This window comes from Pteropus alecto, unplaced genomic scaffold, assembly GCF_000325575.1.
Source record: "Pteropus alecto unplaced genomic scaffold, ASM32557v1 scaffold79, whole genome shotgun sequence".
In the NCBI taxonomy this organism is placed as follows: Eukaryota; Metazoa; Chordata; class Mammalia; order Chiroptera; family Pteropodidae; genus Pteropus; species Pteropus alecto.
Window position 1 is genome coordinate 8,526,130 of NW_006494612.1, and position 26,130 is coordinate 8,552,259.

At 37.0% G+C, this 26,130-nt stretch overlaps 1 protein-coding gene across 1 annotated transcript in view; it reads right to left on the reverse strand.

Annotated features, from left to right (window-relative positions):
* Nucleotides 1–401: 401 nt before the first annotated feature.
* The window catches only part of HS3ST5 (heparan sulfate-glucosamine 3-sulfotransferase 5), a 94,586-nt gene continuing 68,857 nt past the window's right edge, over nt 402–26,130 (reverse strand). The window contains exons 2-3 of the mRNA XM_006926096.1: nt 6,482–6,620; nt 402–2,992 (exon numbers count right to left, since the gene is read on the reverse strand). Of these exons, the coding sequence (XP_006926158.1) occupies nt 2,062–2,992; nt 6,482–6,588 (1,038 nt within the window). The 5' untranslated portion in view covers nt 6,589–6,620 and the 3' untranslated portion in view covers nt 402–2,061. The remainder of the gene's footprint in view (nt 2,993–6,481; nt 6,621–26,130) is intronic.

Consider the following 26,130-nt stretch of genomic DNA (forward strand, 5'->3'; position numbering starts at 1 on the left):
TTTTGAAACATTAGTGTTCCACTGGGGCATAATTTGATAGCCACTGGTATAAAGGTTATTAGCTGTATAGTGCTTTCGGAATAGTTATAATAAAATTAATGATAATATGTGATTATGACCTTCAGTGTAGTATTCAAAGAGTTTCTTCTGATGGTTAGCTGAGAGTTGAGGCACAGGGAAATCTGATGACAGATATCTTAAGCTTGATTTCATTCATGGCTTAAGGGAACAGTGATTGACATTTAGACCTGAGACTCACTCCGGAGTCATTGCGCAATGAGCGAGAGGCCAGCCTGTCAGCGTGTGCTGGTGTCAGGCTTGGCCCATGCTGAGAGAACAGCATCACCGCTAATTGAAACTGCAGAGATGATTACCAAGGCTGAGGCCTGAGAAGCAATGTATACCAGCACTGGAGGGAAAAGGGCTTTTTATTTGTAAAAGTTCACCATCAAATCACTGGACAGGATAAACAACTCATGGAGAAAATTAACACTTATTATAATCAAAAGGGAATCCATTGTAATTTGCTGATTTCTCTAGGCACTCTCAATGTAATGTTGAACTAAACTCTCTCAAACATCTCCCACTGGATAAGCAACCGTGATTGGAAAAAATCCATTTTTTTTTTTTGTCATTGATACCTCTTTCCACAGCTTTCTGAATTATATTTAAGCATAATATAGTGTATATGATGTTAGCAAGCACCCAATTTAGCATTAATTTCTCTGGATGGAAATATGAGCCATATGTTTATGTAAGTAATAACAACACTATGCAATTTGATCATCTCTGAGCAGACTGATAATATTTTCATCTCAAAGAGGGAGTTCTGAGAGTTTGCATTCATTTTTGAAGCATCAGCAGCTTTTAGTCAGAAGACACACAAGTTTTCTAATCTTATTTTATTCAATTTCTCTACTGGTCTGACTCTGATTAGAGGTTCAAATAAAATTGTGATTCTTCTATTTCTTGACTATATTAAAATATTTCTTGTCTCTCTCTTGGCACAGCAGCAACTGCAAGTAAATTAATTGTTATAAAGTTATGGCAGAGCGGCACTAGTATTCTTTGAGGTGACTATTAGAACAGATTTCCAGAGGGTTGATTTTTTTTTTTAATATACTCAACCTCACATCATAAATACATTTTCACAAGGGTACAGGAAGCCAATGCAGAAGTGCATGTTTCCAGGTGTTCTCATATGCACATAAACAGCTTCGATTTGGGGATCCCGCAGGGGAGACGTAAAACAAAATGAGTAAAAAAAAAAGTTGCACATAGAGTAATTTTAATCCATTCCATTTTTAAATACCACAATAAATTTAATTTTCACAATAAATTAAATAGCCATATTCAGTTTACAAAATAGAATTACTTAGTGTGAAACCAGTATTTACAACAATATACATTATGTACATGACATTTCTCTTTGTTGACATAGATCATGGGAAGTGACTTTCTAATGTGTGATTGACATCCTACAAGTGATACCATGGTCTGTATAAGAAAAGAATAGTGCAAAATCACCACAGGAACTTTGGAAACAATGTCAATTTTATGAGATAAGACATTCTTTTAAATCATAAGAAAATAGTATTTTCTGTTTTCATGGCACCAATTCAGCATCTGAATTAAAGAGCCAGCTTTTCCTTAGAAATGAATGCATAACTGAATCCTCTACTTCCTGAAGCTTCATAGCCATTGGTACATTTTCACACATACATCTTTTGGCTTAAATCTATGAAAATGGTGGGTGACAAATTCTGACTCAAAGGAAGACTTTGAGAATAGCTGAAGTCACTTTCCCCTAATACCACCACCTCTTCTTTTAGTAAATAGCTTAGAAGATGCAACTATGCAGATAGCAAATGTTTTTTTTTTTTTTTTGTAAATTTTCAGTAGAAAAAGAACTGATCTTATATTTGGTCACACACTGAGTATGTACAAGTATACATGGAAAAATGACTCGGATAGTCGTATCTCGGAAAAGTGCATATTTTAATCTAGAGGAGGCACTGCATGTCTCCAGGCACAACACATAGTGTTGTATGACTTACTATTTTAGGGCCAGTTCAGTGTCCTTCCAGTGATCTGGTAAAATTTTTGATTAAAAGGGTGAAAGAATTTGCGCAATTTGGTAATGACAGAGGGGTCCACCTCTGGATGAATGCGCCCCTTGCTGCCAGCCAGGCACTTATTAAAGATAATGTTAAATCGCAAGCAGTAAAACCCTCTTGTAGCATTGAAATATAAATTGTACTGACTTATTCTTGGGGGAAGATTTAGAAACTTCTCTACGAGCTGAAGTTCTGGCAGAGGTTCCGTGATGAGGCGATCTCCATCGACAACGTGAAATTGCTCAATTGGAAAGTATTTCAACCACCTTTCCAGATGTTTGGTGTAGATGCTGGTTCTTACCGCCTTGTATTTTGTGTTCACTTCACAGGTATTAGGGTCTATTGCCAGCTTCTCGAACTTGTAATAGGTTTTATTCTTCCTCTCTTTCCCCTCTAGCACCTGAGTGTAATCAGAAATAGCTCTTGTGGTTGGCTCCCTGACAATGATCAACAACTTGATGGATGAGTTCATTTTGTAAATCCTTTCCGGAACCTCCTCTGTGATAAAATATGCTGGGCTCTTTTCAATTGTGATTTGCTGAGGGTAGGAAAAAGGCATCTTTTTCCTATACCACTCAATACCCTTGGCATAATTCTCATCATTGTCAAAAAAGTGGATTTCTTGAGAGGCTTTGACCACTGCCGGATGGAGGTTCAGCATTTCAAGCAGGGCCCTTGTGCCTCCTTTCCTCACCCCAATGATAATGGCCTTGGGGAGCTGCTGGACCAGGTCATGAAGGCGAACTTGCTCCTTAGAAGCATTGCCCTTCCGGAACTCATGCAGCAGGCCACGCTTAAACTGCAGGGCACGAAGAGGAAATTCAGCCTGCCCGTGGGCTCCGAAACGGCCTTCAATGGGGCAAATGGGCTGCAGCCTGCAAGCAACAGAGAGATGCTTTAAGTAGTTCACTGCAACTAACTCCTCATTTTTCTGCTTCCCCAGTCAGAGTAAGACATTAAATACATAAATAAAACCTCTGTTTCCCAGCCTGATGTAATCCATAATGAACATATGTTTGAGAAATTTTATTTTAAGCAACACTGTATTAAATGGAGCACATATAATTGATGAGATTTTTTTTATTAGTGCTCCTTAAAATTTTTATTCACTAAGCACTTAATTGACTACGGCATGTACTTATGTTCACAGTACAGGACCGACAAGTGACACACGCCATGCTAATGGCCTTTTAACAGCTCACCAGTTAATATCATTTAGAAAACGTGAAAGGTAGGAGATTATAATCTTTGGCTGGGAGACTGAAGGGCAGGTAGGAGGCCAGTCTTTTGGGTTTTGTGTGCTATTATTTCCTTGCAGCTCAGCAGCACTCACATGGTTCTTAAAAATCTTTGAGATACAATCTGAAAAGAGGTCCTAGTCTCTGCCCTTGGCTATTTGCATCTGCCCTTGGCTATTGGCTATTTGCAACTTAAAAAATTCCCAAACTAGCACTTGCTGACCTTTTTATTTTATCAGAATTTCTGCCATTAGCCTTGTGGGCAGCTAGAAAAGTACTATATTCTGCCTTTCTTTTTCTTTCTATCTAAAGAGGTCTGCATATAGGAACAAACTCAGTGCCATTGGCAAGTGCTGTGTATCACCTACCACACCTGGGACCAGACAGAAACAAGACCTTGGCAGGGCCCAAAACCTCAGCTCATCATTGCCAAGTCCATTTAAGTCAGGGACTCAAGCTCATGAAGGAAGAGATGCAATAGATGGAGCCAAAAAAGAGGATTTCCACAACACTGACTTAAATAATTAACAAACATCACTGCTTTTCTCAGAAAGGTAATATCACAATATTAGACTACAGTGACTTTAATTTGGCCTGGCTAATATATATGCTCATTAAATTGAGTTTGGTTATAGTCTGGAACCAAACTGAAATTCGTTATAATTTCTTTTGTAAGTGTATCTGATAGGCATTTTAGCCATCTTGGTAAAGGGTATATTAGTGAAATGGCTGTTAAACCAATTCCTTCAACTGAGCATTCTAGTTATCCTAATAATTTGGAGTTTGTTCCCTCCTCTGTGGCAATGAGGTTCTCTCTTGCTTTTCCCAAGAGACTCTATTGTATCTTTCTTATCTTCCTTAATGTTTATAATTAAAGGGAGAAAAGAGAAACCTCAAGGTCATGCCAAGGCATTCTGTAGCACTGAGAAAAAGGGCTTGGCCTGTATTCTGTTTTAAACAGCTATCTATCCTATTGCTTATGGAAACATAAACATATACAAATATAAATATATTTTACTTTCTTTGTGGTGCTTGATTTTTATGATTTTAAAAACAACTCATGCTCACTATAGAAAATGTGGAAATATAACATACTATTAAAAAAACAAGGTTTACCACAGTTAATATTTTAGAGAAACATGAACTTTGTTTTTATAAATTTGTTAATGGGGTTAATGCTAGAGCTCTAAATGGAAGATACAAAAGTAGTAACACGTACATAGTGAAATATGTTTTTAATTGTGACATTGACTGGGTTATCATAAATTCTTGTTTTAGCTCTTCGTGGGAGAATTAAATGCTAATTCCCCGAGGTGTTCACTTAATGTAATTGATGGACTTCTCTCCCATGCATTTAGAATGATGCTAGTGCCATCCTTGGGAGAATTGAAGAAATAGTCTATCAAATCCTTCTCTGTAGGACTTAATTCTCTCAAGGAACCCTGGCTGAAAGAGGCAGAAACAGTCTCTGCCCTTTCAACCTGGAAAGGAATTTCCCTACCTCTAGAAATGACCATTTCCTTCTTTTTTCTTTTTCCTTCCTCTTTCCACCTTCTACCTGGTAGCTCATATCCTGCAGAACAATTGCTTTTTGAACTCCCTAACTCAAAATAAGGTGAAAATATCACCTAACTTCTACTTCCTGAAGAGTGAATTCTGAGCACAAGCTTTAGACTAAAAAAATACGGAGTCCTAGGATTGGAAGGGACAGGAGAAGTAACCGAGCTCAGCCTCCCACAGAGAGGGCGGGAGCTTCAGCTGCTAAAAGATAGGCCTAAGAAAGCATGTGTCGGTTTCAAACATAATCTGCTCAAACCCTCAACTGAGAACTTTTGAGAAAGCCTACCAAGCAATCCAATTTCTTATAAAAGCTATAAGAGACTGTAGACAGGTTAAAAATGAAAAGAATCATCCGCTAAATAACAAATGCATTGAAAGCTAACTAAAGACATTAGGAAGAACTTGACAGAAAAGTTCCTTTATGGACATAAGACAATAGTAGCATCTCAAGGCTTTTCACTAATAACTAAGCACTATTTCTAGGAAACTGCTTGAAGTCAGTGATAAACTCTGGATTATACCATTTCCCGTATTTAGCGACTAGTGAGTGGAAAGTTTACTCAGGACTTTTGAATTGAAAAGCATCCCAAGGGTTCACTTTACCAGTCAAAATTGACACTAGCTGAAAGAAAATAAAGACTATTGATATATTATTTGTTAAATATCCCAGGTATAAGATCTACAGATTAGAAAAGGAAAATTTTAAGGAAGATGTTTCATTTTAAAATGTGACGTCATTTTCACAGAAAATGGGAATTGAATGCAAGGAGAACATACTTCAGTTTTTTCAGTACAACAGTTAATTTTAAAGGGTAAAGAAGGAAGCATCACATTTCAGAAATTCACTTCTCTGTCTTTAACAATCATACCAGATGTGGGACAGCCCAGAGGTATTTAAATGTGAAGCCAGATGATATTGCTGGGACTTCTGAAGGTCTAGCACCTCTCAACTATTTGCTTATTTAGAGCCAACTCCAAGTTCTGTAAATTTCCTCTCCAAGGATTTTCCATTGCTTTCTGGGCAATTACTCTGAGTGACAGCCTCCCTGTCTGCTACATTCAGACCTAATTAGCATAGTTAAAACTCCCCAGGCCTGGGAGCCATCTTTCCAGGGAAGTGGATTCCAAACATGATGAACTCCTTTACAGGCTCAAAATAATTTTAACTCTCCTGGTCGCACATTAATTGTTCACTCATAAATTTCAAAATGAAGATACATAAATATATCACTGTTTTGCTGGAGGTCAACAACCAGATGCACGCTGACCACAATGAGCTGTAGAAAAATGAAATTTTTTACTGTTCACGGCTTTATCCCTTTTCTGAAAACAAATGTTAATGCACACAGAATATAAATTGATCTTGACGAACACCTTGGTTTGAGCAACTTGGATCTCTTTTTATTAAAAGCTCAATAAATCAAAATCAATACTGCAGAAAAGCATGTTTCTTGGGAATTTTGAAGGAGGAAAACAAAGGGATAGATTTAAAATTATGTCCTGAGGAAGTTTAAATCAAGAAACACTTAAAGCCACATGGGCTTAAGTAAGTGTTTAATCACCTACCTATCCAAGCTCCCAACTCTGGCAACTAGATACAGGAGACTCCCAACGGCAAGGCTTCCCAGCACTAGGATCTTCTGTCTCAGCCACGCCTGCTGTTTGAATAGCATGGCCCTCCATCAACCTTCAGGACTTCTGCAGCCTGAGAGACGGGGATACAAAGGGACTCATAAGCAGTCATCTCTTATAGGCTCTGTTGATTGTCACAGAGCCAAGCAGGGGTGGGAATCCAGGGATTAAGTGATGCCACATGAAGAACAGACCTCGTACCAACCTTGACAATGTTCATGGTGTAACTGGTATTTAGCAAAACTTTCTTTCCTTTTCCTGGCCCGTGTTATAAGATCAAATACTAAACCAGGAGAAAGATACTAACTAGACAGAACCTGCTAGGCAACTGCTAAAAGAAATTAGAATGCATGTATTATAGATGTATGTGTGTACATAGGTATATTTATTTGTTGTTGTTAATCATTAAAAAAATACTGATAAAATGAACAACTGAGCAACGTGAGATTTACCAGCAGGGCATCTAGTACATCGAAGGTTCTGCTTCAGAATAACAGGACGGATGTAGAAATTAAAATCTCAGTTTAGTAAATTATAATTTGGGGCATGACAATGACATATTTTACTTACATGTTTTAAGCTGTTTCTTTACTTACTGAGGTTATCAGTGATAATTACCAGGATCTCGCAGGTTCAAGGACAGTGAACCTGAGTAACTTGCTGTTTCCTTTTAAATTCCCTGCCCCATCCTGAATGAGACTGACCAATTCTGAAAACATGCTCAGACTGAATGCCCCTGCTATGTAACCCCTCCTAGCTCTCTATAAATTTAAACAGGTTTGGCGATATGGAGTCTTGCCTTTATATCATGACAGAAGTTTACCTAGAAACATCGTACTCATAACTGAAATAAGGATGGCTGAGGAGTGTAAGGCTTTACTTGTGCTATTATTAAATTTTGGGGAAAAATGCAAGCTTCCAATTCAGCCTTTCTTATTAAAAATAAATCCAATCCTCCTTTCAAGATAAGATTGTTTGCTTCTTATTGAAACTCAAAATAGAAACCCACGGAGAGACTACAGCAATGGGTCGTAGTTAGAAATTGTTTTCCTGCAATTATGTCTCCATATATGCTATGTGAAGACTTTCTCCATACAAAAGGTATATACTAGGATTGACTGATTGATCTATTCATTCATTCATTAAAAATTACTGAGCACCAACGCAGTTCTGGCTATTCTACTAGGTTTATGAGGGATTCCAAAAAAGATCCTGAGGAGTTTTAGCCCTTGGGAAATTAATAATGCAATTAGGGAATTTTGAAACAACCAGAGAATGCAAACTAACTTATGATATTGTATAATAAATGTTGGGGAAAGAAAATAAAAAAAAATGGTCAAGGATGTAGGTTCCATGGGAAATATATATATATATATTTCCCATGGAACCTACATCCTTGACGGCGGCTATAGGAGGGCATCCCAAAGGGTAGAGATGAGAGCAGGATCATCCAACACACAGCTAATGAATATTTATGGAACATGCCTATGTGCTTGATTCTGTACTGGGTACTATGGAGATAGCTGCCAACATGGGAGTCTGTAGTCTAGTGGAGCAAACAGATATTGAACCAGTAAACATAGGATTCACGTATATCTACAAACTGTAATAACAATAAAAATTACAGGATGCAGTGAGAAAGAATAATAGGAGGAACCTACTTCAGTCCTTCCTAAAGAAGTAACACTTGGGCTGACACCTAGAACTTGAAGAACAAGTTCAAATAATGACTGAATATGAAGTCATTATTTTTTCTATTGTCACTGAGGATCTTTCATTCTGAAAGGCTTGAATATTCCATCTACAGACTCTCCCTTTACGGTTAGCGCAGTTACTACTATGGAGGTTTCACTCTGTGGGATAGGCTGCTACTGCCAGTCCAGTTTCTCTATGTCTAAAATGCCTTAAATGCACCCACTGGGTTTTCTTCTCTCTTTGGGAGGCCTCATTTCTCCAGGCTTTTGTTTGCAGGACTGGCTTAACTCCTTACACTGCCTCCTCTACATATGGCAGGGCCCAAAGCTTGTCTGCTGTGACACTGAGGAGAACTACAATTCTTATTTGAGATCTCAGCTAATATGAATGAGTCATCCATGGTGAAGTGCAAAGACCACTGGATTGGCAGTCAAAGACCTTGAGTCACATTTTGGTTTACTTTTGTAATGGAAACTTTCTGAATTTTGGTATTCTCATCTGTAAAATAAAGATAACAATGTCTATCTCAAGGGTTGTTATGACGTGAGCTTTGCGTAAGACTCTGTGGGATAGAACTTTAAGAACATTTGGGCATTGTACAAAATTAAGCATAATTAATTCCTCAGGAGGCTGATAAGTTTGTTCTTGTAATGCATTTTAAAGAATAAAATAAATGTAGTTTTCATTAATAGTATAATTGGATTATAAAAAATATGTCCATTTTTAAAATAAAGAACTTTTAATGGAAACTCCTGTTAAATATTAGAATGTAAGATGGCAGAATTACCATAAAAAAAGCCATTAACACTTATTTTGTTAGGCTGAAATCTCTTGGAATTTTTGAGAAATGAGGAGGTCAAGCCAGTAATTCCTAACGAGCTTCACTAAGACACTGGAAGTGAAATCTCATTCTGTTTTGTAATCAGTCTCAGACTACGTGCTAAGAGACAATATCATAGCAGCCTCTGAATAAACCTTGCTCAGGAAAAACCAAAAAGACACTTGGTTAATTTAACACTTAAGATGCCTCTTTGGTTTTTCTACATATGAAGTGCTCGAGTGTCACCATGATAGAGTCTTAAAAGCTGGGAATTGTTGCCTTTGCTCTAGGAATGTAAGTTAAAGAGAAGCCACACCATCCAATCCTTATGGATATCACTGTTAAACTGGGAGAAGGTTAACTGCTCCTCCAACACCAAAGTCCCTTCTCTTTAGCTATACCAGCTTTAATGGATATCTTAATAGTCTTTCATCAGAGCAATCATACTGGTGATAAGCAATTCATATAAAGTGAATGTTATAAAAAAAAGTGTATTATTTCTTTTTATTAAAAAAAGATTAAAGACTTACAATGACATTTAAGCTTTCATCTCTAGTTTTTAATCTCTCAGTGTTTTTCATTTTGTGTGCCAAGAAAAGCACAATTATAGTTTTTCCAGATTACTAAAGCTTTGATAGATATGGTACCTTAGCTGAACGAAGCAGAGTATGTAAATAATAGAGTACGTGGCCAATAGTGACACATTCTAAAGACATCTGGCTGTTTCTCCAAAGCAGCACTAAGCAAAGAAGGAAATGATTCCCAAGCTGAAACAAAGAAATAAGGTAATTCAAAAATAATAGTAATAAAGATATGTTTAAGTGCTGCTCAAAAGCTTGTAGACATTGTTTCCATAAGCCCCTGGTACCAGTAAAAATGATAACAGAAACAATAGCAGCAAAGTTCATTAAAAATGACTGAACTTATATAGCAGAATTATTACAAGGAAATCGTAACTGCCTTTTGAATATTAGCTCATTTATCTGGGCAACAGCCTTATGAAGTGGACGAGAACTACATTTATTGAGCACTAGGCTCTCTGTTACTTTTGCATTTATTATCTCATGTAATAAAACAGACAAGTAAAGTATTATCCATTTTACTTTCTTCTGATGAAAACTGATGAGCAGAAAGATGAGCAGATTATTTACCCAAAGGCATGTAACTAGTAAATGCAGGAGGATTTAAATTCACAATTATCTGACCCCAAAGAATGTGGCCCCTTGATTGCAATGCCACTCATAGAGCTTTGGATGCTCACTTGGGACACTCTTAATAAATATTTGTTTATTGATTGATGAGAGCAGACAAAACCACTTAACTCCAGCCAAATTACTTGCCATTGAACCTGGAAGGAGCTGGGGAGGTGAAAAAAATAAAGTAAAAGAGAAGAAAATTTTCGATCGAAGGGAAGGTGAAAGGGGCCATTTGGGTGGTTTGAACATGATGGAAGGAAAATAATAAGTAATAGTAACAATAATAGTCATAATGAAAAGTAATATTTTTATAGAAAGCTGTTTTTATAATTTATGAAGTGTTTTTCATATTCACTATGCCATTTATAATTAAAACTGACCAGAATAATAGGAATCCCACTTGTTCCCCCATAATTCAAGCACATTCTTTTTGAAAGCTTTTATAGTAGATGATCAAAATAACATTGGTTTCGAGTGCCGCTTGATTCAGATCTCCATAAAATCTTGGTTAAATCCATTAATCACCTCTCACTATCACCTCATTTCCCTTCTACCTTCCCCCAGCTCTTCCCCTCACCATCTCAGTGAATGGCTCCTCTCCTGCCCACTGTGTCACTCGACCCAGAAACCCTGGAGTCTTTCATCTTTGGTTCTATCCCTTCCCTAACATCCAATAGGCCAAATTTTACCTTTAAGATACTATAGAATCCACCTACTTCTCTGTACTGTCATTTGTGACTGCCTTGGTACAGGTTGCACTTTTTCTCTTAGAGTGTTATGGGCTCCTAACTGATCTTCCCCACTATTGTGTGGTTCCTGCCTTAATTTATTCTCCATACTGATGCCAGAGTGATCTTTCCCAATGGAAATTTGGTCATATTGCCTTCAGGTTTAATATACTTTAATGGGTTGTGATCATCATTTACATGTTTTTAAAAGACCTTTACTCCTTTCCAAAGCAACTCCACACAATCCCCAGTGGCTACATACACAAACTTCACAGAAAATCACTTGCAGTCTTTTTGAAGTCAGTTTTACTTCAGGGCTGGAAGCATTAGGTTTCCATAGCCGGAAAAAAAAAACTCTGTGCCTAATTTATCAGGTCTGGGACACCAGTAAAAGGTATCCCAATAGGATACTAACAGCCTGACCTATAGCACTGCCCTAAAGAGTAAATGAGCATGTGAAGTAATTAGAACACTGCTTGCCACATAGTAATTCTCAATAATGTTAGTAAGTCTACTAATGCATCCTTTTCCCTTTCTCTCAGGCCTTGGTTTAATTCCTGTCCTTTAGATCTTAAAGTCCTTGAGTAAGTCTTTCTTGATCACTCAGGGCTGACTGACATGTTCCTCCTACGTGTCATCACAGCATCCTCGATTTAATTCCGTTGAAACCAAATAGTAATTGCCAATTTACTGTGTGATCCCCTAACCAGAGTGTAAATTCCAGGAGATTAAGGACTGCACCTTGTTCATTATTGTATCACTAGAATTTACCGTCAGAGATGCTCAGTAAATAATTGCTGAATAATCAGATAGAATGAACTTTGACTACCCTAATAGCTATGGCTTCTGGATACCACATCTCTTCAAGTAAGAAACAGTACTTTATCTTTGTATAGTACTTTGCAGATTTACAGAGTGCTATATAATTAACTTAATTTCCCCTAGCTTTTTATTTTGAAAAATTTGAATATTTATGTATCCGTCACCTAGACTTACCAATTGTTAAATTTTGCTGCATTTGCCTTATCTTTCTCTGTATAAACACATATTATTTTTACCAAACCATTTGAGAATAAATGACAGATTATCTACATGTCTGCATGTTAGAAGACCTCAACCTGATCCCCACAAAGCCCTGTGATACAAGTGGGCAGTGGGCGTTCTTATTCCCGAGGCCTAGGGAAGTAAGATGGGCTGCTCAAGGACTCAAACTATTAAATTTGGAGTTATTAAGTTCTAGTTTGGGGCTTTTTTACATCATATCATTCTGCCTCCCATTAAGTTCATGTAATGTTGAAAATGTTAAAGATTTTTTTGGTAGGAATAGATATATCACTCTTCTTAAACATTTAACTTGTAAATTCTGATGAGTTGGGAATCAAAAAAAAAAAAACTCTGGCAAAGTGGCAAGGAAGAATATATTCTTAGGAGAATATTTCTTGTTCTATTTATTATTTTACTTTTCTCAATTTCTTTAAAGGAAGAAAAACTGAAAAACTCTTTCTACATAACATGAATAGTGGCAGCATCTAGTGATGCTTGTCCATCTAAATGCTGGCACTGGCTTGAACTTTGCAAGCCAGTTGTTAAATCCATGATTAAGAATTACATTTTAGAAATTCATAATTAAATAAATTAAAACAAAGGCAATAAATATGAAAAACACATTTCCTAATTATCATACTACATTTACTATTACTATGCTTTTGAGGTTAAGTTTATTGTATTTGAGTGGAGATATTACTGTGCATCTCTTCTCAATTCCCCATTCAATGAATTCATGTTGGTAGCTTAATATTGGCCACAGAGGTAGGATTTATACAATTGAAATTTACAAACACTACAAACTGTCTCCCTTCTCCAAGAGCTGGTTGTTTTTACCAGCACACCACTGATCATACTCCATTTGTTTGTCTTCTGTGCATTCATTAATCAGGTCTTTTCTGGGTACCCACCAACTGTGCAATATTGTGCCAAGTGCTATCAGGAAAAGGAGGGTGGGCTGACCTCTCATGTTCCCCTCTTTTTGGCCTCCTCCATTCTCCTGCCTTTATACCGGTATTGTTTTCATTTCTGAGGCCTCCGTAGTCCCTTCCCCTCTCCTGCTTTTCTCTTCCTTCCTTCCTTCCTTGCTTCCTTCCTTCCCTTTCCTTTTTTACTTTCTAGATCTTTCTCCTCAGCTTTCTCCTTCCAGTTTCTCACTGCACTCTGCCACTATATTGTCTAAATAATAGAACTTAAAAAGAATTAATGCAATACTATTAGTTAATGTTAATAGCGAGAGTACAGCTAAATGTCTGAGAAAATCTTATAGATATTTAATCAATCTATAAAATAATTTATAATTAGTTTGTATGCAAAATAATACCTAAAGTCTCCATTTTCTCTTTTTATCATCACAGATACCTCTATCCTCTGAATCTCAGATCTTTCTTTCGGGGCCAGAAGGGCTCCACCAAATTCTGACACTAAGATAAATAACCACCTACGTTGCATCATCAACAAATAGTTCATCAACAAATATCATCAACAAATATTTACATGTGTCGGGCACTACAGATACCAGGAATACTGTGGAGAATGAGAGACACAGATCCTGCCTCTTATCTTCTAGAATTCAAGGTCAACGCTTGATAAAAGTATAAGAAAACTGCATCTTCCCTTAAACGCAGAGCCCAGATGCTCTTAGATGACTGCAAAGGAAGAAGTTCCACAGGTGCAGAGTCGCCTGGATTTCAGAATCTCATCTCCTGGCCCTTAGATCAGCCTTCTCCATGGAGAGTCTTTTCCTCCAACCCAAGTAGCCACAGTCAAATCACTCTCCAAAAGGCACTATTCTTCCTTTAACAGGACATTTTTCTTCAAGACTCCCTGCTAAGTGAAGAATTCTTTGGGCAAGGTTAGACCAGATTTTGTCAAAGTAGTACTTGTGACCAGACAGGGCTTGTGACCTGTGAATTCACATGGGACTCTGTGCTCAGAAGGGCCCATATTTGGCTTAATGCATTGTTGTCACTGCCTTAAAACTCCTTGTAATTGCTGAGCAAGAGGCCATATATTTCCTTTTGCATCGGGCCACAAATTATGTGTGCAGTCTTGCAGCCAGACCTTCCAGCCTTCGGAGAATAGATTACTTGCGTGTACGCTGTGGCTCTTCACAGTGGTGCCTCCTTCTTTTGTCAGACCTTTGGCTTTAAGAGACTGATGTCGTCTTAAGCCTACCATATAGGAACACAATCCTTCACATTTTCTCAAGAGCTGGGAATTCCATTCCCCTTTATTTCTCTCAGTTATGTGGTCTTCTTTGAAGCCCATCTCTTCCCTGGATGCCCTACACTAGGAAGGTAAGTCTTCAGGAACATGGGAGCTACCCACAAAGCCTTACAGTCCTAAGTACCATAGTCATGGTAGAGCATGTGTCACACAGGGAGAATGTTCACTCTCTCTCACACACACACACACACACACACACACACACACATCAGCAGAGGGGTCTCATTATAATAGATTAATGAGGGGGAAATCCTGTGAGGTGAAGAGGGCAGTATTATTACCCTTATCACGCAGATGAGAAACGTGAGACTCAAGGCTTCTGCTCTCTCTACAGGGCAGAAAGCTATCTCCTCACCCTTTCCTCTCTTCAAAGCAAAACAAAAGAGTAAGCTCAAATTAAGTTACTTACTTGCTGTGTGACCTTGGGGAAATCACTTAACCTCCTTGCTCCTCTGTTTTTTCACCCAAGAAGCAAAGGGCTTGGAAGGGATGAGTTCAGCAAGCCCTGCATCTAACATTCTCTCATTCTAAGGGGTCCCACCAGATTAGCAGTAAATGAGTGTTATACTGAGAGATTCATGTATAAGGAAGTAAAGTCAATTGCAGGAGGGGGAAATTAGTGCCCGAGGTAAATCTCAATTTCTTATTATCCCCTAGTTTTAAAGTCTTGACCTCATTCAAGATGGCTGCATCACATTTTATTTCCTATTACTGTGAAAAACAATCCTCTTATTCTAAGACAGGAAATTTCTCTGAAAAGATACTGACACTTAAGAGTCTACTGATTAGCTTTCAATGTACTCTGCTGTCAGAGAACCCAGAGGAATCACATTTTGAAAAAATTAACCAAGGGCAGCTGAAGAAAATTATCATAAAGAATTTGCGTTTCTTCTATTATAATGATCACATAAGAGAGCTGTAATGAGAAAGAAACAAATGAAGAGGGGCACAAGAACAAGGGCATGGAAAGCAGTGTTCTGCATGTGTCAAGTTGAATGTAGAGATAGGGGTGTAGATTAAGAGGAAAATGGATATCATTTGTTAGTAAATTAAGCAGAAAATGTATCAGTCAGGGAGCTCATAATTGCTCTATCAAATGGCTAAGGAAGCTATTTAGCTCTTTGTTTCTTCAGTTAACCATGAAGGGTCAATGTTAGAAATGAAAAGGAAAAAAGTTGATAAATTATACAGAACTGCAGAGTTTATTACTGCTCTGTGCAGTTTATTACTGCTCTGTGCTTAGTGTTTATCATCGGGAATTACTGCAGGAGCATCTTTGAGCAAATTCCAAATTTTCAAATGGGTTCTCCATTTTTTTCCTTCCATTCAGCTTTTGATACCATACATGCATAATTTATTACAGCTACCATTATTGCCTTAGCTTCAGTAGCCCTCTAGCTCTCTATATACAGAAGGACACTCATTTTGCATTTGTAATGACCGAACTTAAAAGGAACCAGTTAATTCTGCTTCTGTTCACGGGTCTCATTTAGTAAAATGATGTCTTAAGAGATGGAATTTTATTTTGACATGGAATCCCAATTACTCTTAAATTTCAGCATCATATTGGTACATGTAACTAATGATTATAGAAGAAAGGTGTGTTTTTCCTTCCTAAAGTTTCTTTTCATTTCATTAAATAGTTGTTGGAAGTTTAGTAAATTTGTCCTGCTAGTGAGTTCAGAAGCAGAATCTCTTTCTCTAGTCTTATGTTTATATAGAAAAGTGGGAGTTGGAGAGGTATCAATTATACAGGTAATTAAGTTAAAAAACATGGTCCAAACGGATCATTCCAGTAAGTTAGATCTATGTAGTTAAACAGGTCAAGTTAACTGGATAAGTTCTTCTCTCTATTTTGAATAATTTAAGTCAATTGTATAGTAATATTAGTTCTACTTGTTACCCCCAGTAATAGTTGAATATATTTATTTTCAAATCAAGTGTAGTAACTACCAAACAGAAAATCAACTTTTAGTCTTATTTCCTATCTTACAAATTTTGTTTTTGGTGAAGATCAAAGAAATTGTGTGTGTGTATATATGTGTATATATACTACATATAAAAATATAAATATCTTTTAATGTCATAAAGAGACTAAAAGTGTGGTGATATTTTTATCATTAATTATCATTGATTGTAGTTCTCATTATTCTCTCTCCTCAGTGGCTTTCTCTTCTCTTTTAATCTCTATAACACTAAACTAGCTATTTCTTTTATGACTGAAGATGATGCTAATTTTTATGAAGAATTAAATTATTAGCAGTCTGATTACACAAAAATATGATTGTACCGTGTTCAAATTACCAAGTTAGATTCAGAAAATTTAATATTTTTAATATAAAATTTAAGCAAATATACAGGTATAACCTCCCAAAAACTTTAGAGTAAGATTTCCTATTATACATTTGATCATAATAAAAACACAATTTTCACAATGGTACTATCTGTGTGGCACTTTACAGTTTTTAAATGCTATTTTACTTGATTTTCGCAACAAAGATAAGGACACAAGGGCCTATTTTATTCTCTGTTCTGTAGATGAGGAAGACAGCACCTGGTCCATGCGTAGTGCCTATGTCCGCCTAGCTAATGACTTTCAGAGTTCAAAGAGAATCTAGCTGTATTCTTCTTCAATGTTTGTGAGAAAATTCATCCTCTTTCTATGAAGAGTTAGTCTTTCTTTTCTCACTGGGATTGGATGCTTATTACCGGCGCTAATCTAATCCTTGAGCGTTATAGATTTTGAAGGAGTGCTAAAATAATTTTTGCTCAAGTCTAGGACTTGGAAGAAATGAAGGAGGTATAAAGTAATTTGGAATTAACAAGTGTTAATATTCTTTCTCTTTCTCTTCGTTGGATCATCAGTTCCTCCCAGAAAATATCTTGGTAAGATCAGATAGATTACAATAGATTCACCAAGGGTAGTAAAAGAAGAAAAACCAGTTGATAATTCCTGAGAATAACAACCATTATGCTAATTATGAACATTAACTCCAATCATCTCCTCCCAACTACTATGCATATTTTTGGTCAGGATTTTCATTTTAGTTTGTTTCTCCAACCCCTCCTAAACTAGACATTATTTTTGTTATTACTGTTTTACAGAATCATTGTTTGTTTAGATTTATCCATGTTTATCAATATTGTCAGTCACTATTCCTTTTTTATTGATATTAGCTTTATGGAGATATAATTCAGAAAATTTTAAATTCTCCCATTTAAAAGCGTACAATTCAATGTATTTTAATATACTCACAGAATTTTGCAATCATCACTACACATTTTAGATCATTTTCATCACCCTTGAAAGAAACATTGTCCCACTTAGCAGTTACCCTCCTATCTTGTCTTCCTCAGCCCTAGGCAACCACTAATCTACTTTCTGTCTCACTCTACCTTCTTGCATCTCAGCTCTTCCATTTTCCTTTTGCTAGAAGTAGAATTTCCTCTCATTCAGCAAACAAAAGCTGTGACATTTCAAACCTAATGCGGAATATTTTCCTGAATTGCTTCTCCTTCCCAAAGGAAAAAAAAATAAGTAGTACATACTTTCTTTTACCTATTTTCTCTGTTAGGATGATCTAATTTCTAAAGGATTTGTTAGCTGATGAAACTAGTAGTGAGTTGAAACTTAATTTAAAAAAAATAAATTATTAAAATCTTCACTCTGAAGATGGGTCTTTTTTAAAAATATGTGTTTTAAGATGTTTAATGTTCAACAAAGCCCTCTTAGGCCAGCAATCACCTGTAAAACATAAAGAAAACAGGAGCTGGCAAAGTAGAGTTAGCACCCAGAGGGGAAACAACTTCACTGGGCCAAGAAAATGCCCTGAGATGTAATAAAGCCCTCATTTATTGAGTGGTGTTAAAGAACAACAAAGCTAGACACTAGTTAAAGGTGGTAAAGACAGACTTTATTCAGTAATGCTACTGCAGCAGGGGAAAGAGACTTCAGTAAGGAACTGAGCTGAAGTCTGACATGTCGAGGTGCCTGGGTATTTTAAAGGGAGAATGAAGGAGAAGAAAGGAACTAGTGGGGCCTCTAACAGAGTCAAGAAAAGTGGAAAAATTACAAAAAGTGGGAAGACGGTTGGTCACTGTGATCAAGCCATCTGGGTTTGTTAATTTCATTTACCTGGAAGGGGGAAAAAAAACTTCTTATACCTTCAGGCAGGGAGTGGTTTTGCTAATTGGAGCAAGGCACCCAACTAAATGAGGCCTTTACTCTCCCACAGGGACTGGGAAGCAAGAGAGGGAGAGCTTAAGATTTATATCTTAAAGGGTCAGAGAATGAGTTTCTAATTTTAACTTTGATAAAGTAACTGCGTTAAGAGGGAGTTCATTATACACTATGTTGGGTCTCGGCTGGAATAAACTGTAGATTCCTTTGTCAGCATTGAGCTCTCAGGCAGGCATTTTTAGAAGGGCAGGAGTCTTCTACGGACTTGGCCTTAGGCTGCTGGAAGCCATGCTAGACTTTGTTCTAGTCTCTCTTAGTTTGTGTAAAGAGCAACTTTTAGGAGATGAGAGCAACCTCTGGCCAGCAGCCAAAAAAAAAAAAAAAAAAAGCAGAGACCTCATTCCTACAACCACAAGGAACTAGATTCTGTCAACCACAAGAATAAATTTGGAAGCAGATTCTTCCCCAGAGTCTCTGGATAGACCAGTCAAGCTGACAGCTTGATTTCAGCCTTCTGAGACTCTGCAGAGAATCCAGTCGAGCCCGCCTGGATTTCTGATCTACAAAACTGTGAGCTAATAAATGGGTGTTCTTTTTAAGTTGCTATACTTGTAGTCATTTGTTATGCAGCATTAGAAAACTAATACAGGTGTATTTCTCCATCTGTAGCTTAAGAAAGGGCAGTAGGATTTCTTATCCTGAAGCTTTCTTCACACAGAATACTGAATGCCAAACAGCAAAAGCTCGCCTTCAAGAAATACATCGTACCCCTAACAATGCTAGCTCTTACACTCAAACTTTGAACAGAGGCAATAATGCAGTTGAATTTGTTATTGGTAAGAAAAGGTCAATTCAGTGAAATGCTGAATATTTTTCAATGAAAAGGCAAGTCATTATGTCTGACACTAGGTCAGTACTCTGAGTTATAACGTGCACGCTACCGTCTTCATATTACTTTCTCAGAAACCAACCCCTCTGTGTCTTTTTCTCAAGCCAAAGTCATGTTCCCCAATACTCACCTGTGGGCTCTAGAAGTGGCTTCTCTTCCTGATGATGCTCCAGGTCTCCGCAGCAAAGTGGAACACTGTGCATTTAGCTAAGTATTGATGTCACCCCACCCCCAAATTTCCCCTTAATCACCTTTCTAGCTTCATTTCTTATGATATGTCCACAGAGGCCTCAAATTTGGCAAATATTTGGTTTCCAAAACATGCCAGATACTTTTCTAATTTCCCTCATGCTCTTCTTCCCTCTCATGATTCCCTTTCTTCTCTTTACACTTGTAGACATTGTATTTATCCTTCGATATTCAGCTCAGATGTCATTTCCCCCTAGAATCTTTTCTAGGTTCTTCCAGGCAGAATCATATATTCCCTTTTTTTTTTTTGTATTTCCAAAGCATTCGAAATTTGCTTTTGCTCTCTTTTGTGTAAATAATGCTCACTTTCCCCACAACATTGTTAAGTTACTGACATTAAGAACAACTACACAGATACACACACACACACTTAACGACTGGCACAGTCATTAGTAGATGTTTGTGGAATTGAGGCTCCTATCTAGTTAGATAAGGAAGATAATCAGTCGAGGCAAAAATAAGTCTATTTTTCCTTTAAGTATATGACTTGGCATATTGCTCATTACTTTCTCCTTCGATTGGATTGTGTAGACTTGATATTTCCCCCAAACTTCTAAAATATGGGTGTTCACCACCACAGTCCATCCTAATATCATCAAACCCAGATTATTTCATTAGGATCATCTCCCTGTCTTGTGTCCATAATATTCTCACAATCCGAAACACTTCTACATTTCTAAACCTCATTTGGCTGCCATTAGCACACGTTCAGATGTGCTGAAAGTGTTAAATACCTACAGATTTCAAAGGCATAGTATGAAAAAAAAGTAAAATATCTCAATAATGTTTAATATTGATTACGTATTGAAATGATATTTTGCCTATATATTGGGTAAAAGGAAGTATAAGACTCAAAATAATTGCACCTGTTTCTTTTTATCATTTTTAACAGGGACACTTAAGTCTTAAAATTATGTACGTGGCTTGCATTGTACTCTATTAGACAGTGCTAGCCTAGGGCATAAAGTTCCAATACCTGAATTTGACATCATAATTCACGTTTGGCCTCAATTTCCTTTAAAGCCTCATGTCTCACACATGAAATGTCCATCACAGCCAGAATTTTTTCAGAAGCCCTGTTCTTATTCTTTTCCTCTGCCCATACTATTTCTTGTGTGACCTTCAATCCTCTGATTTTGCTTATCGAAATCCTATCCCTTCTTTAATCTTAGCTCCACTGCCTACCAGAAACCTTCTCTGATCTCATCTACTGAAAGAATTTTTTTTTCCTAAAGGAAGGATTCTGATATGTAATTATTTGTAAATCTATTTCATCTCTTCCATTACATTATAAGTACTTAGAGAATAGAGAGTTTAATATACCTATGTATACCTCTAGAAATAGCATAGTGACTTCCCTGAATGACTCTCAATGTGTGATACATAGATGAATGGAGGAATTCTATTTAAGAAATAGGTTACAGGTTATATACATGTGTATGTACATATATATATAGACATGCTTTTGCATGTATGGATACATACTATAAGTATTATTTTATAATTATTTAATGAGAGGGAAAACCAGCATGAAGGGAAAGACTAGCATGAAGATTCTCTGAGTCTCTGAGGGAGAATAAAGAATGAAAATCTGCAGAAAGAAAGAAAGACTCAGAACATTAGAACTGGAAGAGACTGGAGAGGGCATTATGCCCATTTCTCTCTTCTTACACACAAAAGACTTCCTGCTGGCGAAGTTGAGTAACCCCTGTTAGAGATAAACCATGTCTGAGATATGCTGCTGTATCTCTTGTACTCAGTGCAGCACCTGATCCTTAAGGGGTCAGTAAACATTGGTCCAGTGAGTGAAAATGAATAAATGAACAATGCAAAGTAAGCACACCTGGTGAATTGAAACTAGAATACAGATCTGATTTGCAGAGTAGCAAGATTTTCAGTCTGCCACATAGAGAGGGGAAGAAGTGTGGGGAAGCAATAGGGAACTATGTTTAAAACATTCGTATTAGCTGACTGTTAAATTAGCCATGCAGCAGTTTTTCTGATAGTGGCACCTAGCAATATGTGGATTTATAAGAGTAAATTTCACTTTTCCTTTCTGTTCAGATGACCCCCCTCCAAGCTGGTTAGTTCTTATCTTGCTGCCTTTTATTTGCTTAAAGAGAATGTAGTTTTAGTAATTTTCAAAATAGCAGTGATGGATTTTCATTGATTTCCCCATTCTTTCTTCTCCCGGTCTCTTTTGTACATTTATTGTGCTTGATATTTTATAGAGCACATATATTATATCATAAAATTCTCAAAACAAATTTATTAGGTCTTATTAGCATTCCCACTTTGAAACATGGAACTCAGAAGTTAAAGCAAACTTATCAAACATTACACAGCTAAGAAGTGTTGGAGCTGTATGTGTCTTCTATATTATTTCCAAATATCGTGATTGCTTCCCTTATTATTTCCCATTATTACTTGTGAATAAGAACACATATTCATTACAGCTAGGGCAGGAGGTATTATTCATGGCTATTGAACAGAGGGAAGCCACTGGTCAACCTTATGACCTCAGCCTCACCAGCCAGCTTCTTATTCTTCAGAATATTCTCTTCAAAACACAACTTTTGGAGTTTAGCATGTGAGGAAAAGAAATAACTTTTCTCTTAACAATTTTATCCAATATTACAAGTAGAATAGTTGCTAAATTGTCTCCCCGAACCTTTATATTGGGGATCCTCTTGCTACATTTCTGAAACTATAGTGATGAAGAGATATTGACATTTTTTGGGAACCTATTACAGGTGGAATTCTTCCTCTGCTAAAGATGAGGAGGCTTATGAAAGCGTCAAGATTTTGAAATATGAGGCTTAGGCTTTGATGATATTTATTTTTTTTTAAAAGAAGGTAAAAAGAATGCAAGCTATAATTTTAAATAGAATGGATAAGTAGGTTAAAATTAATAAATCTTAGTTGAGGTTGTTTACACAGATCTATGCATTTTACACATTTTTCATCTGTAAGGCAATTTGCTTGTGACTGACACAATTTGACAATCTGGTTTATTAGTATACTTTGTAACTAATTTTATATAAAATGCCAACCATATTTTTCCCATTGATAGCTTAGCAAAGGGACTTAGTCTGAAGGGATAAATGAGTGTCCCCCAAATTATCTCCCTTCCTCCCTCCCACCCTCTATTCCCACTCCCTTCGCTCCTCTCTTCTTTCTTTCTGCTCTTATCTTGAACTTCTTAATGAAAACAAAATATAGAACATGAAATATTATGAGAAAACTTGTTGATCATGCATATTACCATGGGTATGCTATGTTCTACCTTTTTAATTTTAGGAGGCTTGAGTAAATGTCTACTATCCCCTTGGGTTATAGCCCTGCTTCTCCCATCCCCCTACTTCTTTTTTGGGTATGATGGATTGATTTAAAAAGTGCCAATAAAATAAAATGAAGCAGTTCCAAAATATGTAGACTTGCATTATGAACTCCTTAGTGTTAAAAACGAGTATATCTTAATAGGAAGAACATATTAAAAGAACAAGAAGTAAATAATAATGAAGTCATTTTACTAATTAACTTGGATGTGATAACGTTGCTGCAGCTGAAACTAGGCAATCAAGTTGCCTTCTCAGCAAGTTCTGTTGAATCATAATGTCCTGTTTCCCCAGTGTCCACATGTCTATTTCAAAAAAAAAAAAAATCGGTATTAGCATTTGTAATACAAGCTTGATACAAACTTTTTTTTTTTTTTTGCAGGGGGCGGGGGGGGGGGGGGGGGGGGGGGGGGGGGGGGGGGAGATGTGACCATTACTTTCCATGTGGAGGGAAAAATAAGTATTACTTTCATTTCAGGGGGCCTAATGATAACACCGCTTTCTATTTTAGTCCTTATTTATTTTCCAATTCTTTAGGGGTTGGGTGTATTTAACAATGAAACAAGTAGTGCTCCAGTGTGTAATTAAGGTTTCTTTGTAGGATTAATAAGTATGTCTCATTAGCCTCACTGAACTAGAGGTGTTAATCTTCACATTGGCGTTCTAATCTTGAAATAAGTTTGTGGATCAAGTATTGAAGTATGTTGAGCAAACAATTTGATTAAAGCCACCCAGCCTTAAAATGCCCGTCCCATCTTATTGACTCAAATGCATTTGCATAAATAAATGTTTAGATGTATCTTTTCGAATGTACTAAGCAATAGTCTGGAATGACCATTGTAGCAAACCACCACCTTGGCCTTCCTTAGCAAAGAAAGTAGAAAAGGTATTTGCATTTTTCCTGATTTACCTGTTTCTATGACAATTTTTTTTCCCCTTCATATTGGGGAAGAAGCAATGAAGCCAGAGCACAGCAGCCATAGAGAACTCTTGTAAAGATGTGCAGGAGGTTACACTATGCACATTCACTGGCAGCTCTGAGAGGAGTGGGCTCAGTTTCACAATGACATGGCAGATGTCAAAACAGCTCACTTCCAAGCTCTTACTCAGTTAAAATCGTCATAGACTTTTCTCTTTGTTTTCCAAAATGACAATGATTTAATAGACAAAAAAAAGTCAGTGAAGAAGATATTAAAAGCCAAGTGTCATCTCTTTGATCTTCAATCACACCTTTGTAAAATTAGAGAGCTAATTTTAAAATTAGAGAGCTAGGTAATCTCTTAGGTCCTTCCACTTATAAGATTCACAATGCTGTTAATTTAGTGGAATAACCCATGCCTACCTCCAGGAAGCCAAGCATCTCTTCTTTGTTGTTATATCCCCAGAGCAGCACACATATGTGCTCAATAGGTACTTGTCAAATGAATGAATGAATGAAGTAGGGCCTTGAAATGCATTCTAATAGCAAGTGCTGGCAGAATCTTTATGATGAACTTAGTAGTGGGAAGCCTCTCCTCGAGGAGTTCATAATATCACAGGGGAAATTAGTTTAAATAACCTGAAACTTTGCAAACCCACAGAACATTCTGTGAGAAGTGGTAAATGTATGAAGTAGACTCTGCAGATCGCAAGAGCTTAGAGAAGGTCATGCAGATCTTATATACAGTTTGGTAGCCATTCTGGTTTTGGCCAATATAAAAAATGAAAATAATAAAGTGATTAAAATCAATAAAGGTGTATATACTTGCTAGATGTCAGGCACTTAATATATATGTAGTCATATTTAATCTTTATAGCACCATGAGACTGGTATGATTATCCACTTTTACAGATAAGTGAACTTGGAGAAGTTCAATAACTAGCCCAAGAAGGTCACACAGCTAACAAGTGGTGGAAGAGGAATTTGAACCCAGGACTGACTGGCTTTCCATGATCCTCCACATGCGCCTAGCTACCTGGTGAAGGGAACCAAAGTTTTGCCATCCTGAAGTTGCCTTTTGGGGATATTGATTTTAAGCTGTTTATTAAGAAACAAGACTCAGAAAGAACATTTGACCATCTCCCCTCCCCTGTTTCCTGTTTTAGAGATTCATATGGAAAGGCCTATTTCACAAAGGTAATCTTAGGATGTTGCCTTGACCTAATTTGAATTAAGTATGGTAAATAAGAGGGTCTTATTTAAAGGCATGGGTCTGTAAGCTAGATATCTCCTGTGTCCCATTGTTTTTGAGTTGCTTAGCAAGAATATGCCTGCCATGTATGTTTTGCTCTTCCTCGACTACCTGTAAAGTGCCCATTTTCACTTTGAAATCTAAGACCCCATTTCTCCCCTTTTCTTCTTTGTCCAAAATCATATATACCCAATGTTGCTTCACTGTCTTTGGAATTTCCATGCTTATGTGAATTCTCCATTCACATGTATTAAAAATTTGATTTTCTCCTGTCAATCTGTCTCTGTTAATTTGATTATTAGCCTAGTTAAAATAACTTAGAAGGTGGAAAGAAAAAAGTCTTAATTTTTTTTTTTAGCCCCCACACTGGATAGGAAGTACACTGAGTCATGGGAGAACCTGAGTCTCAAGCTGTTCCTGGTGAATATGCACTTGCCTACCTTCTTTGCTTGTCCATCCTTACACAGCTTGAGAAAATCAGCCTACATAACCTGGTGCCTCTTTTGCCCGCTGGGAATTTGTTTTTTGGATGCTTTCTGTCTGCCCCTCTCTGCTTGCCTTGACCTTTGATATTTACATTTGTCTGGCCTAACCAACCTGGGTTGACACTGGGGATTGGTTTTGACTTCTAGGATGTGATAATATCACTGCTCATTTTGTCCACCTTCTTCCAAACTTCTGGCTCTTCTGTGTCCTCTATCTTTTGAGTTCTGTTATGGGTACATATTGTTTTTCTTTTTCTGATCTATAGATATCTGGCTTCTCCTCACTTTTTACCTGGGCTCTCTATTCTGCAGTGTCTCTTCAGTGTGATTTAGCGCACATATGATGACAGGGCATGGACAATCCAAGTTGAGGGTAAAATATGAACAGAGATAAGGAAACAGAAACAAGATTGTCTTGTGTAGTGGCTGGGAGAGGACTATTTGGAGGGGGAAAAGATGATTTGTACTAAAGAACGGAAGACTGAATGGAAGGTATTTTAGATGATAGGCTTTCTAATAAGCCAGACATGGGTGTGTATAGATGGTAGAGTAAGAAAGA